This window comes from Sceloporus undulatus, chromosome 1 (genome assembly GCF_019175285.1).
Source record: "Sceloporus undulatus isolate JIND9_A2432 ecotype Alabama chromosome 1, SceUnd_v1.1, whole genome shotgun sequence".
NCBI lineage: Eukaryota > Metazoa > Chordata > Lepidosauria > Squamata > Phrynosomatidae > Sceloporus > Sceloporus undulatus.
This window is the reverse complement of record NC_056522.1, coordinates 220,805,137-220,819,417: the sequence shown is the minus strand read 5'-3', so window position 1 is coordinate 220,819,417 and position 14,281 is coordinate 220,805,137. Positions and strand designations below refer to the sequence as shown.

Below are 14,281 nucleotides of genomic sequence, written 5' to 3'. Positions count from 1 at the left end.
ATCATAGTTCCTCTGGAAGGAGCTTTCCCTAAGCAAGCAGCCTCCGCCAGCCTCTCTGGGGTCTTTTTTCAAAGGCAGCAGCCTAGCAGAAGTGCTTTGGGGAGGCAGTTTCTCTCTCCCCTCAACCATCCTTCCCCACGGATAATTGCAGGACTCCCCTTCCTTTGAAGGGAGAGACCAGAGAGGGAGGAAAAAGGAAGGAAAAAAAATCTGTCTTCAGAATTCACCCTGCAAGCGCAGGCTCCCAGCTGTGGGCAAAGCTACCCCTCCTTTCCCTCCTAAACACACACACAGCCTCGCAGAGCAGAGGAGTAACCCAAAACCTTCTGTCCTGTCCTCCCCCAGGAGACAGAAGGAAAAAAAATGCAAGCCTGCTCTTTGTTTGAGAAGGAAGGCTATTCTCCCTTTCCTCACATCTAATCCTCCTTCCCTTTCCCGCCGCACTTTAAGTGCCTCCTCATTGGCTCTTTTATAAAAAAACGCGAAATTTAAAAGTGACGTTTTGATGACGTTGCGTTGATTGACAGCCCCAAAATGGTGAGTGGGAACGAAATAAGGCTAAAACCGGTTTATATATACACTGTTTTATTTGAATAGGAACGCAAGCGGATCACTTAAAGCGAATTAGTTGGTAAATGAGAACGAAGGAAAAAAAAGCGGGATAAGACCAGGGTTATTTTGAATCGGTGTTATTTAAAACGGTGTATTTTAAATCGTTGTAAATCACAAGTGGAAACGGCCCCAAGGTTGCAGGCATGCAACTTATGGGTTGTATGTTGCCTATCCTGCTCTAAGGGGTAATAAAGAGAGGAAATATTCATAGTTCCATATAGCATATGCAAAACTGAGGAAGAACTTGCCTTTCAGTTTGAGAACCAAAGCTGTAAACTGAAATGACTCCTTAGCTATAATGAACGCGGCTACCTTTCTAACATTCCAAACACGACATTTGGTTTTAAATCTGAAAAATTCTAGCAGTGTTGCTAGCAGACAGTCACAACAGTGGCATGGGATTAATGCCATTTTTCACTTATTTTGGTGTTGTGTAATTTATAGCAATATAGCCACAGCACCAAAACATTTATTTGATTTTGGTTTATTAAGGCCATATCTTCACATTGCATACCATATTATAACAAAGGAGCAATACCAGAAAGTCCACTATTGCACAGAGAAGATAAGAATGGTCACAACACATAAGTGACACTGGTGGGTATTCAAGAAGAAAAGTGCAAGCCTTTGCCATTAAGTAACTGAAATACAGGAAGCAGTTTTGAATATTTTAATTCTTAAATCACTTTTATCCTTTGGTTATGAAGCAAAACATTGCATTGCCCAGAATTGCCTAAGCCTTAAAACAAACCACTGTTATACAGATACAAAGCTACTAAAAAGAATGAACAGAAGCCAAAAGACACACTATCCCATTTTGGAAAGGTATACTCATTTGGAAGAAGGAGAAACCCTTTTTATAAAGAGGATGAAGCTACATTCTGAAAGGGAATCAGTTTTAACTAACTTTACTGAGTGCTGTTTTGAAACCACACCACATTCAATAATACATGGGAAATTGCCTTTTAAAAACTAATTTCTCCCACTGGTATCAAATCAAATTCACAGTCTTAAACTTTTATTCTTCTCTCTGGCACCACAGTCACTGGAAAAATGCCAGATCAGCCATGTCACTTTTCATACTCTGCTAGCGAGATGCCACTTTGTCAGGATTTGAACAGCAAGAATAAATTATAGACCAGGATAACTTGGCAAGACCTTTGCCAGCAAACACTATCAGTCCATCCCAGCAGAGGGACACTTCACTTCTCCCTTTCCAAAGTATTAAACTCCATTCACAACGGGGGCTGCCTTAGGTACAAACTCCCAAAATGGTTCAAGGGATTCAATGGATGCAAATAAGTAATTGACAGTACAGGTTCCTGTGATTTAGAGGAAGAATGACTCACAGGCACATTTTGCTTCCGAGCCTTATAAGGAGGGTAAGTTACATAATCTTTTATTCCCTACTCTTAACTGGGTCATAAGGTGTCCTTAACTTGTATTATGTTCTATGAGTAATCTTTTCACTTAATGGCTGTTAACAATACCCTGAAGGATTTTTCCTTCTCTCTCTCCCTTCTCCATCCTTCTCTCTGCTCTTGATTTCTTTTCTAAAAAGTGTAGACCAGCAGCCTGAGATCTCAGCTAGTAACAAGTGTCTCCATGAACAGGGTGAAATTGCATTTGTCCCAGTAGCTCCAAGGCAAAGTATTTACTGTTTATAAATACAGCCTTGACTTCCATCCTACTCAGGCTCTGTGTGCACATCCAGCTGACTCAGTGACAGCACCATTGCCTGTCAGTATTGATAAACAGGGAGGACTAACTCCAGCTCCATCCCCTGTACATAGAGAAGACCTGCTGCCACACAATTGAGTTAATCAGGTCTGTGTATTCAGTAATTCTTAATATTATCCAAACACCACTTAACAGTGAACAAAATCAACTTTTCAGCTCACATGTGAGGGGACATGTTCCCTCCTTTCTGGCCCCAGCTAAGGAGCAATGTTCCAAGAGAAAGGACCACTGTACAAGAAAGACCCGCCATGCAAAGTTGACTTCTCTCATGGTTTCCTGGATCCCATGCATGCTGATGAATTGCACAATATGGTATGCAGACTTCAGCATGCTGACCATGTGAAGGGTTTTTTGTTGTTGTTGTTGTAAATAGAAATCAATTTTCTATATCCGATGTCTACAAAAAGACCCAGGTATCTGAACAATTTGAAACTGACTTAAAGATAGCTACCAGTTATTCTTCTCAATGTCGATCAGCTTCCTTTTTAAAAAGTTCTGGCCTGGCACCTTAAATTGAATCTATACAGCATTTGAATTTTTCACAAAATGTATCCAATACAAACTAATTCCAGGGTATTTCCACAAAATGTATCCACTACAATGTAACTACAAGACATTTGTGGAATATTAAAATAGCAAGGCCAGTGGACCCCAACTTTTTTTGGCTACCACACCCTTTTCTTTTAGTGCACCCCCTCCCCGCATGCATATTTCTTGATATTACTGTAGGTCTACTGATCTGCGGCAAACTCAAAACAACCAATCTTGGTCACTGTTCCCTATGCACCTGGTAATCCTGGGAGCAGCAACCGAGAGGCCTCTCACCCATGCCACTCCTCAAACAAAGGCTAGTGCGGGCAAGAAGCCTCTCAGTTGCTGCTCAGCCAGTTACTCATTTACTTCTCCCAAGGTGACCAGATGCAAAGGGAGAATCCTCTCCCTGGTGAGGAAGGACTCTCAATCCTTCATTGGGCTGGGGATAGGTGCAGCTGGTGTGTGTGTTGGGGGTTTCCAGAGACCATGTGCCCTGGAATGGAGACTGGCGCAGACAGGGAAAGGAGGAGATTTTAACTACAGGAGCCACTCCAAGGTGAAGGACTCTTTCCAAGAATTGACCCCAGATACTCCTCCCTCTCCTTCTCAAGACATGTCTTCCCCAGCTTCAAATGTTCTTCCTGCCACACACATAAACACTCTTTCTTCTGTTACATCTTCTCTCGACCTGTCTGATGAAAGAAAACAGGAACAGTGGAACAGCTCCAATCTGCCAGCCAAGCCTCAGCAAAGCTCAGAAAGCTTAAACAGGGTCTCAAATTTGAAAGCTCTTTTTTACCGACGCTTGTCTGGCGATGCCATGTGCTCTCAATTCCTTGCTCTAGTCAATCCATCTGTCCCAAAATGGTGCTATTCGAACCACAGAAGCAATGTCCTGCCCCCAAGCCTCACAAATGTCCCAACCGCCCCTGCCACCACCAGTGAAAGATGCAGCTAAGGGAGTGAACTTGTGTGGGTAGGGGAAGAGTGGGACATGCCACCCCACAAAATGATCAGCAAGGCTGTGTTGTGATTTTAAGGGACCCTGAAAATAAATTTCATACAATCCTCATCCCCACCATGGTCCTAAAGGCTTCTGGTTCTCCATGTCTTTCTCGTGCCCCCCTGCCACCCTCCTTCCCCTCACTTTCCCCCTGGATCTTTCCACCACCCCCCCCAGGAGGGTGTAACACCCACTTTGGGAATCACTGAACTATACCCATACTCTTGGCAATGCTCAAAATGCCATTGTTGTAGGTAAGCTCAGTATGGACCAGACAACAGGAACACTACCAGTGGGCCCTTGGTATCTGTGGGGTTTGAATAATCAAATCAGAGTTGGAAGAGATCACAAGGACCATCCAGACCAACCCCCTGCCATACAGGAACACAGAATCAAAGCATCCCCAACAGATGGGTTCCACTGTCATACAAATCTGATTGTCAGGAAGTTCTTCCTATTGTTGAGGTGGAACCTCTTTTCCTGGAGTATGCCAGCCTTTTTTAAAAAGTACTTTGTTCTATGCCTTGACCAGTGACTTGAGACCTTTCATGTTTCAGACAACACATAAGTCCCTTTTGTTGTCCGATAATTTTGGTTCTCTGCTTAGGCCCCCATGATGTTGTGTGCCTTCAAGGCATTTATGACAAATGGAAAGACTAGGCCCACCATTACCATCCTCTGATGCTGAGAGTGTGAGACCCACCCAAGATCACTTAGTGAGTTCCATGGTAACTCAGAATTGAGAAGAGGAATGAACTTGATTATGATGATCTACTGAAATCATTTCCATATGTCATCTAAACCCTGTAATTTTAATGAACTCAGTTTTGTTCCCTGCTGAGAAATTCTGCTGACAATATTCATTAAATTCATCAAGTTTGAATTCATTTGATTTCGATTAGTGTTTAAATTGTGTTTGACATGGGAACGTATTTAATTCATCTGAAGACCCAAAAGCCCTGCTTGCTGCAATCAGATTAACCTGGAGTCTCTAATTTTGTTCCAGTACCCCGTGGATACAAAATCTGTGGATGCCAGAAGTCCTATTATATATACCAGGGGTCGGCAAGCTGCGGCCCGCGGGCACATCGGCCCGCCAAGGCTTCCTACTGGCCCTGCGCAGTCCTGCCACCGATTTTCTCTCGTTTTCTCGCCGCTCCTGCCGCATTTTGTTTTTCAAAATGGCGGCCGAAGTCTCGCGTGACCTCACGGATGGCAAAGGTCATGTGAGATTTCGGCCGCCATTTGAAAAACAAATGGTGGTGCCCATGTAGGAGCCTGGTGCAGCCCCTGGAGCACTCCAGCAGGGCTCCAGGGGCTGCAGCAGGCCTGCAGCCGGCTCCCCCTCGCCTCGCCCTCCTCCTCCTCCCTAAGAGCAAGGAAAGGAGGAGGAGGAATGAAGGGAGTACAGAGCCACGGGAGCCAGAGCAGGAGCTGAAGCCAAGCAAGGCCAGAGGTTGGTTCATTGGGGGAGGGGGTTAGCTGGGTGTTCTTTCTGCAAACTACCCTCTGAGCAACTTGTGGCTTTTCTGGGTTGAAACTGTGTGCATGCTTGCTGCAGTTTATTTTCAATTGCCTTTTAGTAATTCCTTGCTTGCAAACTTTATTAGTATTATTATTATTACTACTTCCCTGGGTGTTCTTTTTGCAAAATGCCCTCTCAATGAGAAAGAGGGGGAGGAGGTGGAAAGGTGAGACTTTCAGGGTCTGCCTTGGGTTTTTTCCATTAATTTTAAAATATATAACACTTATTTTTGTTTTTTATTTCATTATTTTTATTATTGCTTTTATTTCATTTCATTATTTTTATTATTTATGAAGTGAGACAGTGTGACTTTCCAAAGTGCTGTAACAAAGGTCTGCTGTACACATATAGTGGTGGTTTTGATGATGCTTCGGTGGAAGCTCCAACCTGAGGGGAAGCTCCACCCTGGCATGTGGCTCCCACCCCCAGAAGGTGGAAGCGTCCACCCCCAGCATGTGCTCCACCCCTGGCGTCGGCCTCTCAGTGTCTGAGGGACAGCAACCTGGCCCCCGACTCAAAAAGGTTGCCTACCCCTGATATATACAGTGGACAGTACACTGGTGCCTCGGGTATGACATTAATTCGTTCCGCCATTCCTTTCGTAACCCGAAAATTTCGTAACCCGAAAAGGCTTCCGTTAGCACTGGAAAGCCTATAGCTGCACTTTGCCGCATTTGAATTTCGCGCCGAAATGAATTGATTTCGTAACCCGAAAAATATTTCGTAACCCGAAACAGTTTTTTGCCAATCAACTTTTTCCGGAAATTTCGTAACCCGATCATTTCGTATCCCAAGGCACCAGTGTAATATAGTGCCTCTTATATAAAATAGCAAAATCTAGGTTTGCTTATATCAGGGGAATATTTCAAAGCTGTGGATGCTTGAATCCATGGGAAAAAATCCATGGATATGGAGGGCAAACTGTACTGTGCAATTTTCCCAGGGTCCCTCACATCTAAAGATGGCCTGAAGGAGAATTTTAGATCTAATTCAAAAGCTGAAGACGCTCAAGTCAGAACAGGAACAATGTTTAGTTATATATTAAAACAGAACTGCATGTTTTTGTTAAACAGGTTTATTTCCTTAAGTCAGCGCAAACATGATGCTGGATGGATATTTCATACAATCAGAATCCAAACTGTTAAAGAGTGGAAGTTGCTTGACAAATGTGTTGTATAAAAACACCCAAATCGTCTTTTGTTGCAGAAAAAAATTCTTAATGTGTGAATTGGATAAGTAAACACACTGGGAACCTCTTACAAAGAGCAAATCTAAGGCATTCTCATTTCCAGTACTATGCAGAATCCATTTCACCAGTTAATACAAGATCAAAACAGTTTACTCCAGTGTTCTGTCAGATATTCCAGGGGAAAGACAGTCAAGCATTCTGCAATCTATTTTCATCACAACAAATCTATTTCATACATTATGCTGGGATAATGCAAGTAGAATTCTGCTCATCCAATAGGATCTCCTCTTATCTCTCCTGTACCCAACAACGTACTATGGAGGATCCCCTGATTTACCAGGAAATATTTGGGGTGAGCATGTAGAGAGGGAGGAACTAAGTTTCCATTCTGCTGATGAAAAGCCAGCACTGGAGATGGCTCAATGCACAGATAACAACAGAAAGGTAGTCAGAAAAGTCACAGCAATAACGTGACAGAGGCACCCTTTCTTTAACTGATAGTCTTTCATCCAATTCTTCTACAACATGGGAAGTCTATAACTGAAAACCAGGTCAACAGACAAGTAGTAAGGCATGTTTAACAGTCTTGTCATTTTAATATTATGGGGGATGGGGAGAAATGCTGAAATTTCTAACACACTGCATACCAATGTCTTTGGGGATTCAAACTATGAATGTTTTTTAAAAAGCAGGCAGAGTTATAATTTGGACAAGTAATGCCACAAGGCAACATTTAAACTGGGAAAGAGAAGGGTTTCTGAAAAACAACTGTCAATAGGAAAATGACCTTCAAACATAGACTGTACTTTATTTTAACATCTGTGAGACAAATCATAGTATAACCCTTATTACAATTCTTTATTTACTCAGTTACATGAAAAGCAAAGCATTTCGTGTTTACTTTTAATATAAAAATAGGTATATGCCTGCAATAATTCTCTACTCCATTCAGATTCAGGGCATATACCAATGGAGTCTGGGGCCTAACTATTGAAATCTGTAGCTACTTTCTTTAGCAGCATTAACTATGATCACTCTTTAGCAATAAATAATATTTTAGTATAGAAAAGAGAAAGATGATCCCCATTAACACCAAAACACTAGATACAGTTTTAACATCAGAATTTATACATATTTACAATCTGCAAAACTGCCTTCTAAGATTACAGCAACTAGCAATAAAGCTAAATGCAGCCTCATAGGAAAAAAATCAGTGATTCTTTTTTTTAGAGAATGAGCACATATGTAGTTGTGTATAAAATCTCAAGACAAGCAGATATATACAGACATTATTTATATATATTATATATATATATATAAAGAACAAAATACAATGAAAAAAATTGCTTCAACTCCACATCACAATAAGATATTGGGCACCACTTAATGTAGTATCAAAGAATGTGGATCAATAAAAACTTTGATTTACCCTATGTATTCACAAATATGAAGGAGCTACACTGTTCAAAAACTTCATTTTGCTTATAAAATGTTTGAGCTGAGAGAAAAATTTATCTTGCTCTAGATACGGATTCTAAAGAGCACCCTTTGAAATTAATTGTTTTAAAATGAGAAATTGCTTGTGTATGTATTTACACACACACACACAGAGAGAGAGAGAGAGAGAGAGAGAACATACATATACCAGGTGATTCCAAAAGAATGGCACAAAAGTAAACCTGCTCTTACTTGGTTTTGCACCATTCTTTTTGAATCACCCTGTGTAGTGTGTCCCATGTTGCCATTTTAGATCACTACTAAACAAATTAAAAGTCTGCAGGAAGGAAAAGCACAAATGGCTTCGTCAAGGAGAAAATCAACAAGTGAGGACACCTCCTTGCTGCCACCAAAGAAACACTGGTCCAAAGTGCAACTGTACCCCTCATTACCACCTTTCTTCTGAACAGCCTATTTAGCACCAGTTTAAGAACAGAAAGGGCAGCATGACAACAAGCAGGTTTGATTTGGAGAAACGTAGACCTCACTACAAAGTACTATGTACTTCTACAACAGACAACAAATTTCAGAAGAACTTTGAGACTCATGTACAAACATTTCAGATTCCCATGCCTTTAACTATCCTTTTGTTTTTCTAAAACACTGTTCATTCCCTCCCAAAAAACACCCTCAATGGCAGCATGTAAGTCAATAAAATGTAACTTATAAAGTTATCTGTTGATATTATTATATTAAATAGCCAGGCAAGTATATGGAGAACAAGGGACAACTAGGCCCTCAAAGTGGAGGGAGAGGTTCTCCTTAAAAAAAATCAGGCCAGGCTCCTTCCTGACCCTTGACGAACACAATGGTACCTTGTCATGGCATACTGCCCTAGATCCCTCCCTCTATCAGTAAGTATTTGTCAATTAAGACCAAAAACCCAATCATGAACTCTGTAAATAAATCATAGCATAAGCATGTCTTTCCAGTGTTAAAGGTGTCTCTTTCATAAGTGCAAGCATTCAGCAATGCCAGTGAATAAAGGGTGTGTGTGTGTGTGTGTGTGTGTGTGTGTGTGTGTGTGTGTGTAAAAGACCCAATTCCTGTGCTGGGAAATCATGTTATATCCAACAACACACACTTTAGACTCAGAAAGAAAGAACTACTCCGTCACAATAAATGGCACTAGTTTGTGAGAAGTGCAAATAAGAAATTCAGTCTGGCAGAAATAAAGGCCATTAACAACATCTGTCATTCGAAGTTTTCTTCTCCCCAAGTTTACTATTGTTTTATTGAACAATCATAAAATGCAATCTGTTAAGATGATCTAGCAGGGGTGCAAAGTGAACAGCAAATTAACTAAATAAATTGGATTTTGAGATAGCAGTTGAACTTAAAGGTTTCATAAAAACAACAGCATTAATAAAGCCTGGAAAGAACAAACAGGAGGAGGTGCATAAATGAACTTGCTTTCAAAGCTTTCGCTTATGAAATGTATTACAAGGGAAAGGTACTCCAGATTGGTTCTCTAAATAGGCAGGATATTAGGCAGAATGCTCCATGAGCCAAGGTCTGAAGGGCATTGATTTTGAATTCATTGGCAGCTCACCTTATTTAAACAGGCTTGCAGGAAAAGATCTGAACCTGAATTAATTTTAACATTGACATTTGTGTGGTTGCCATTTCCCTTGAGCAGAAGTATCCTTTCAAACTAATGGAGGGAAAATTTAAATGACACGGGTCAGCAACTTTCAAGACTGCTTTTAGGACGAGAGCCTGCATCTTCAGAGGAGAGGCTGCTGGTGGTAACTTGTTTGTTGCTGTTGAAGCGAGTGAGCAGGAAGTGCTGGATAGCATACTCCTTGAGGCAAACTGGATGCAGTGTTCTGGTAGGCTAGCATATCCATAGGCATGCCCATTTGTTGAGTGTAAGGAACTGTACCAGCTGGTGGAAGGCAAGAATTCTGGTTCACATAAGCAGGATTGGGAACAGAATCTAGACCGGTGCTGAAACACAAATCAAGGCATTAGCCAGCTTTAAAAATAATGTCAGTCCTGGAAAGATTATGTATTTTGATTTTCAAAGAATGAATTTGCAATTAGAGGTTAGCACCACCTTGCTTATGAAATACCTTAAATAGGCTGTCTGAGCAGGCTGAGATGTTCCTGAAGAATTTACATTTGGAGGCAAGGACCTCAGTGGGCCAATCTGATCACTTCCTGGAGTGTACCCTTGAGGGACACCATGAAGCCCGTAGTTCCCACTGTGAGGATGTAAAGGATATGGCTGCAACAGAAACAGAACAGAAGTCCTTACTGCATGGCTAGTAAACAAGAGTGGAGCATAATACATATAAAAGCTGATCCAGTACTGCCAGATGCATACACAGCAAAAACAAAACACAGAAAGGTACAAAGACTGTGATAACCTTCCTTGAGGAAGGAAAGTAAGTATAGATTTTATGGCACAGTAGCACTTAAGTTAATACTAAATTACCCAAGATGCTCAGTGGTGAATAACAAGCATGGTAGTGAGAATGGCCTCCACCACTAGGAAGAAGGAGGCAATGTAATAAACATTCAAGTCACAGATAAAATTTTCTTCTGTTAAGGGCCAGTTACTACTAATTCTGCAATGGTAAAAGGAAATAATCCAGTCTATTATTTTGGTGAAAGCTTGCTTGCTCATTTACTATTTATTTACCTATCTTCTAATATAGGATCCAAGCATATACGTACATGTCTGCGTCCAAATACTGATAGGCCTACATGGTACATATTAGATTTCTGGGATCACAAAAAGTTCAGAGTGCATTTTAGGAAGCAGGTACACTCTAGAGTAACAAATTTAACTCTGAACACTGGAAGACTTTCCTTCTCTAAGAAAATATGGAGTAGTTATGGAGGAGATATTTATGCTTCTGCTGCAGGATCAAAGCAAAGTAGGAATACTGATATTTATGGCAAGTAGTAGTCAGGTCATATGTACCACATATGAGCATTTTTGCTATATTTACCATAAGGGCCATTTTAAAGTTCCTGTTAAGATTGAAATTTTGCACCACACAGTCCAAAATGTAAGTTCTCACATTACATTTTTTTAATCATGTTTACATTAACATAAAAAAGAACAGGTACCCAGGTATGCAATATACTCTTTATACCACTCGTACTGGATCATAGAGAAATGCTTGTAAGATGACCCGGAAGAGAAATGCCTCTCACCATCTCATCTCTCTCTCTCTCCCACACACACACACACACACACAACAGCAGCAGAGAGAGAGAGAGATGAGAAGACTGTAAGCATTTTTTAAATATACCAAATAAAGCCTAGCTTGGCCAAGGTTCATCAGAACCTAGGCATGGAAGCAATTCTGATGTCTGGGCTAAGCTGAGGAATCAGTGAAATAAGTGTATTTTAGGAGTCCTATGGCACCCTATCTAAAGTGTGTATGTATATGCCTTCAGGTCACCTGTCAATTTATGGTGACCCCGTGATTAACGGAAGGCTTAGGATTTTCTGAGTATGACGGAACTTTCAGATTTAATTGATGTTCTAAAAGTAATTGTCCCTAGTTCAGGATGGGGAACAAAGAATTTGTACACAATTTTACATCCTACATTAAACGGCATCCAAGTGCTTCTTTGTTAATGTATTCTAAATTTTGAAACCACCTTACTAATACAAGGAGATAAAGAACGAGATAGTCTTGGTTATATGGAGTAATTATTCAGCAAGCACCTTAAATCTGGTGCTTACATTCTTGTTACTAAACCAAGAAAAAACAGATATGTCAATATGTATATTTCAATATTTCTGTATACTGTGTAGTTTTTTAAAAATTGGTTATTGTTTAAGACTGAGCTTATAGCACAGAGGCTACACAGTACTATACATCTGTTTGCTCTTTCTATGGCAATTATCTCTTATTGACTTTTAATTCTCAACAAAGAGCAGAATTATCTTGAAGTGAGAAGATTTTTAGAACCTGAGCCATCTAATACTTATAATTTCTTTCACAACCCCAAATACAATCTATCTTTCATCATTTCTAAGCGTTCAAGTAAAAGCATAATGGCTAAATGCATCATCTTTCATGTGGCAGTTACCATGGTAACTATTCTTTTCACACTCATTATGTAAAATCCACCTAATATATGCAGCTACATTTCCCCCTTTTCACTTAATTATTGCCTGGAAAATTTCCTCCCTCCTTCCCTTCCTTCCTTTGTTTTTCCTTCAATAAGTATGAGCATTTTGATTTGGCCCAATTTCAAATGCCAAATTTTGAAATTATTTCATTCAATTCACGAAGAACTTGTTGCTAAAAGGAATACAGTGGTACCTCGGGTTACGAAATTAATTCGTTCCGCGGCTAATTTCGTAACCCGAAAAACCTTCGTAAGCCGAATTGCCATAGGCGCTAATGGAAAAATAGCTCTCTGCTGCCCTCCGGTGGCGGAAAATAGCGCCGAGGTTTTTTCGTAACCCGAAGAAACCTTCGTAAGCCGAAACAATAAATCCCTATGGGATTTTTTCGTAACCCGAAAAATTCGTAACCTGGGTAATTCGTATCCCGGGGTACCACTGTATAAGAAATAAAAATTGAATCTTTATAATATAACACTATTTTTGTCCTGAGTATTTTTGAACCATTGTATTGTATATTCATTTCCAAGCAGCTCACTGCATAGCCACAGAACAGTTCAAAACTAACAGTATTTCAGTGGAACATATCAGCTATGATGCTGCACTGCTAAAGTGGCAGTTTGCCTAGTTCTTTAGTCCTTACCCACTGTCCCAGCTAACCTTAGATGTCTTACCTATGCTGAGTTTGAACAGGTAAACTGACAGAACTATGTAATGATATGGACACCTACAAACAAAACAGACTTAGGGAATTTTCTGGTTTTGATCTTAAATCAAGAATTAAAAATTCTACACACAAAGGCGGGTTATAAACCGCCGCTTTGCGTCGATCTGCCGCCGCCACCGCTGTTTGCTCCGTAAGGGAGCCGCTGCAGCCAAACCGCACGGCTCCGTTACAGAGCAAAAAAGAAGCTCCAAAATGGAGCTTCTTTAAGCGGCGCCTCTATGACGTCGCGAGGCGCCAGGGGCAGACTCGCGACGTCATAGACGCCGCAACACGTGCGGACGCACAGCGTCCGATACGTTAATATGGCGGCAGCCGTGTGGAGCGGCCACCGCCATATTGTATGTACAGAATACGTACTAGGGTTAGGGGGGGCGGAAGTACCGCCCCTTCTTAACCCTAGTATGTATTCATTACGTTCTAAATGGCGGTCTATAACCCGCCAAAGGCAGCTTTTTGTGCCACTTCCTTCCCATGGCAGCTCTCCAAACAAACATCCCTTCCCAAAGCTGCTTCTGAGCACTGGGGAAACATCTGTAATAACCTAAGGGAGCTGCACATGGATAGGAGAACTGGCAAACATCAGGGAAGATCTCTTAAATTGTGTAAGCCTTTTGAACTTAAATCTGCAAGAAGGTGACAAATAAAGCATAATTTATGCTTTTATTTTTTAATATATGGCATAGTATATTAACTCTATGCCAAGCTTGTATTAATTTTATGGCAAACATTAAGAGCAGAATTTTATGGATAAGAATAAGTGACAAATTAATGATGGTTTCTTGCTAGTAAGTCATGCAGCAGGATGTAGAAATCTGCATGAAAATCTCAAGTTGCCAAGAGGAGTTGGTTCATGTTCACACTTCAGTAGCCATTTTTGAAGTGTAAAAACTTACTAGAAAAGCTTGGAACTAAAAAAGGGCACTAACCTGTACTGGAACACCAGTTGATGTAGGTGGGTAATGAGCTGACGAATGCATCTTTGAGTATGTAGAATACATGGGAGCTTCATTTACTAGTTTGTTGTAGAGTTCCAAAGCTTCCATCACTTTAACATTTAGTTCAGATAATTCAGAATGTTTCCTAATGTAGAAAAGGACATCAAGTGTTTTCAGAGATTACACATTTGTCCACGTATTTAATAGTAAACTAACAGTGTCAGACAGCATGTTTTAAGAAAAATTATTAGTTTATGAATATTCAGGTAAGGATCTGATAAAAGTATTTCCACCGATAACACTACTTCCCTTCCCAGTATAGCCTCCCTATAATCAGTTCTGGAGGCATGGGAATTCCCCAGAGCTGTTTTTGGGTAGCCTGATCAGCTGAATCAGAGAAGGAAAGTCCATCACTGGCAAGAA

The 14,281-nt window shown here is 40.7% G+C and overlaps 1 protein-coding gene across 3 annotated transcripts in view; it reads right to left on the bottom strand.

The window, feature by feature from the left end:
• Nucleotides 1–6,473: 6,473 nt before the first annotated feature.
• STAM2 (signal transducing adaptor molecule 2) overlaps nt 6,474–14,281 on the bottom strand; it is a 31,683-nt gene continuing 23,875 nt past the window's right edge. For all 3 annotated transcript variants that reach the window (XM_042465422.1, XM_042465412.1, XM_042465431.1), the window contains exons 12-14: nt 13,850–14,003; nt 10,176–10,330; nt 6,474–10,050 (exon numbers count right to left, since the gene is read on the bottom strand). In XM_042465422.1, coding sequence (XP_042321356.1) covers nt 9,828–10,050; nt 10,176–10,330; nt 13,850–14,003 — 532 coding nt within the window. In that variant the 3' untranslated portion in view covers nt 6,474–9,827. The remainder of the gene's footprint in view (nt 10,051–10,175; nt 10,331–13,849; nt 14,004–14,281) is intronic.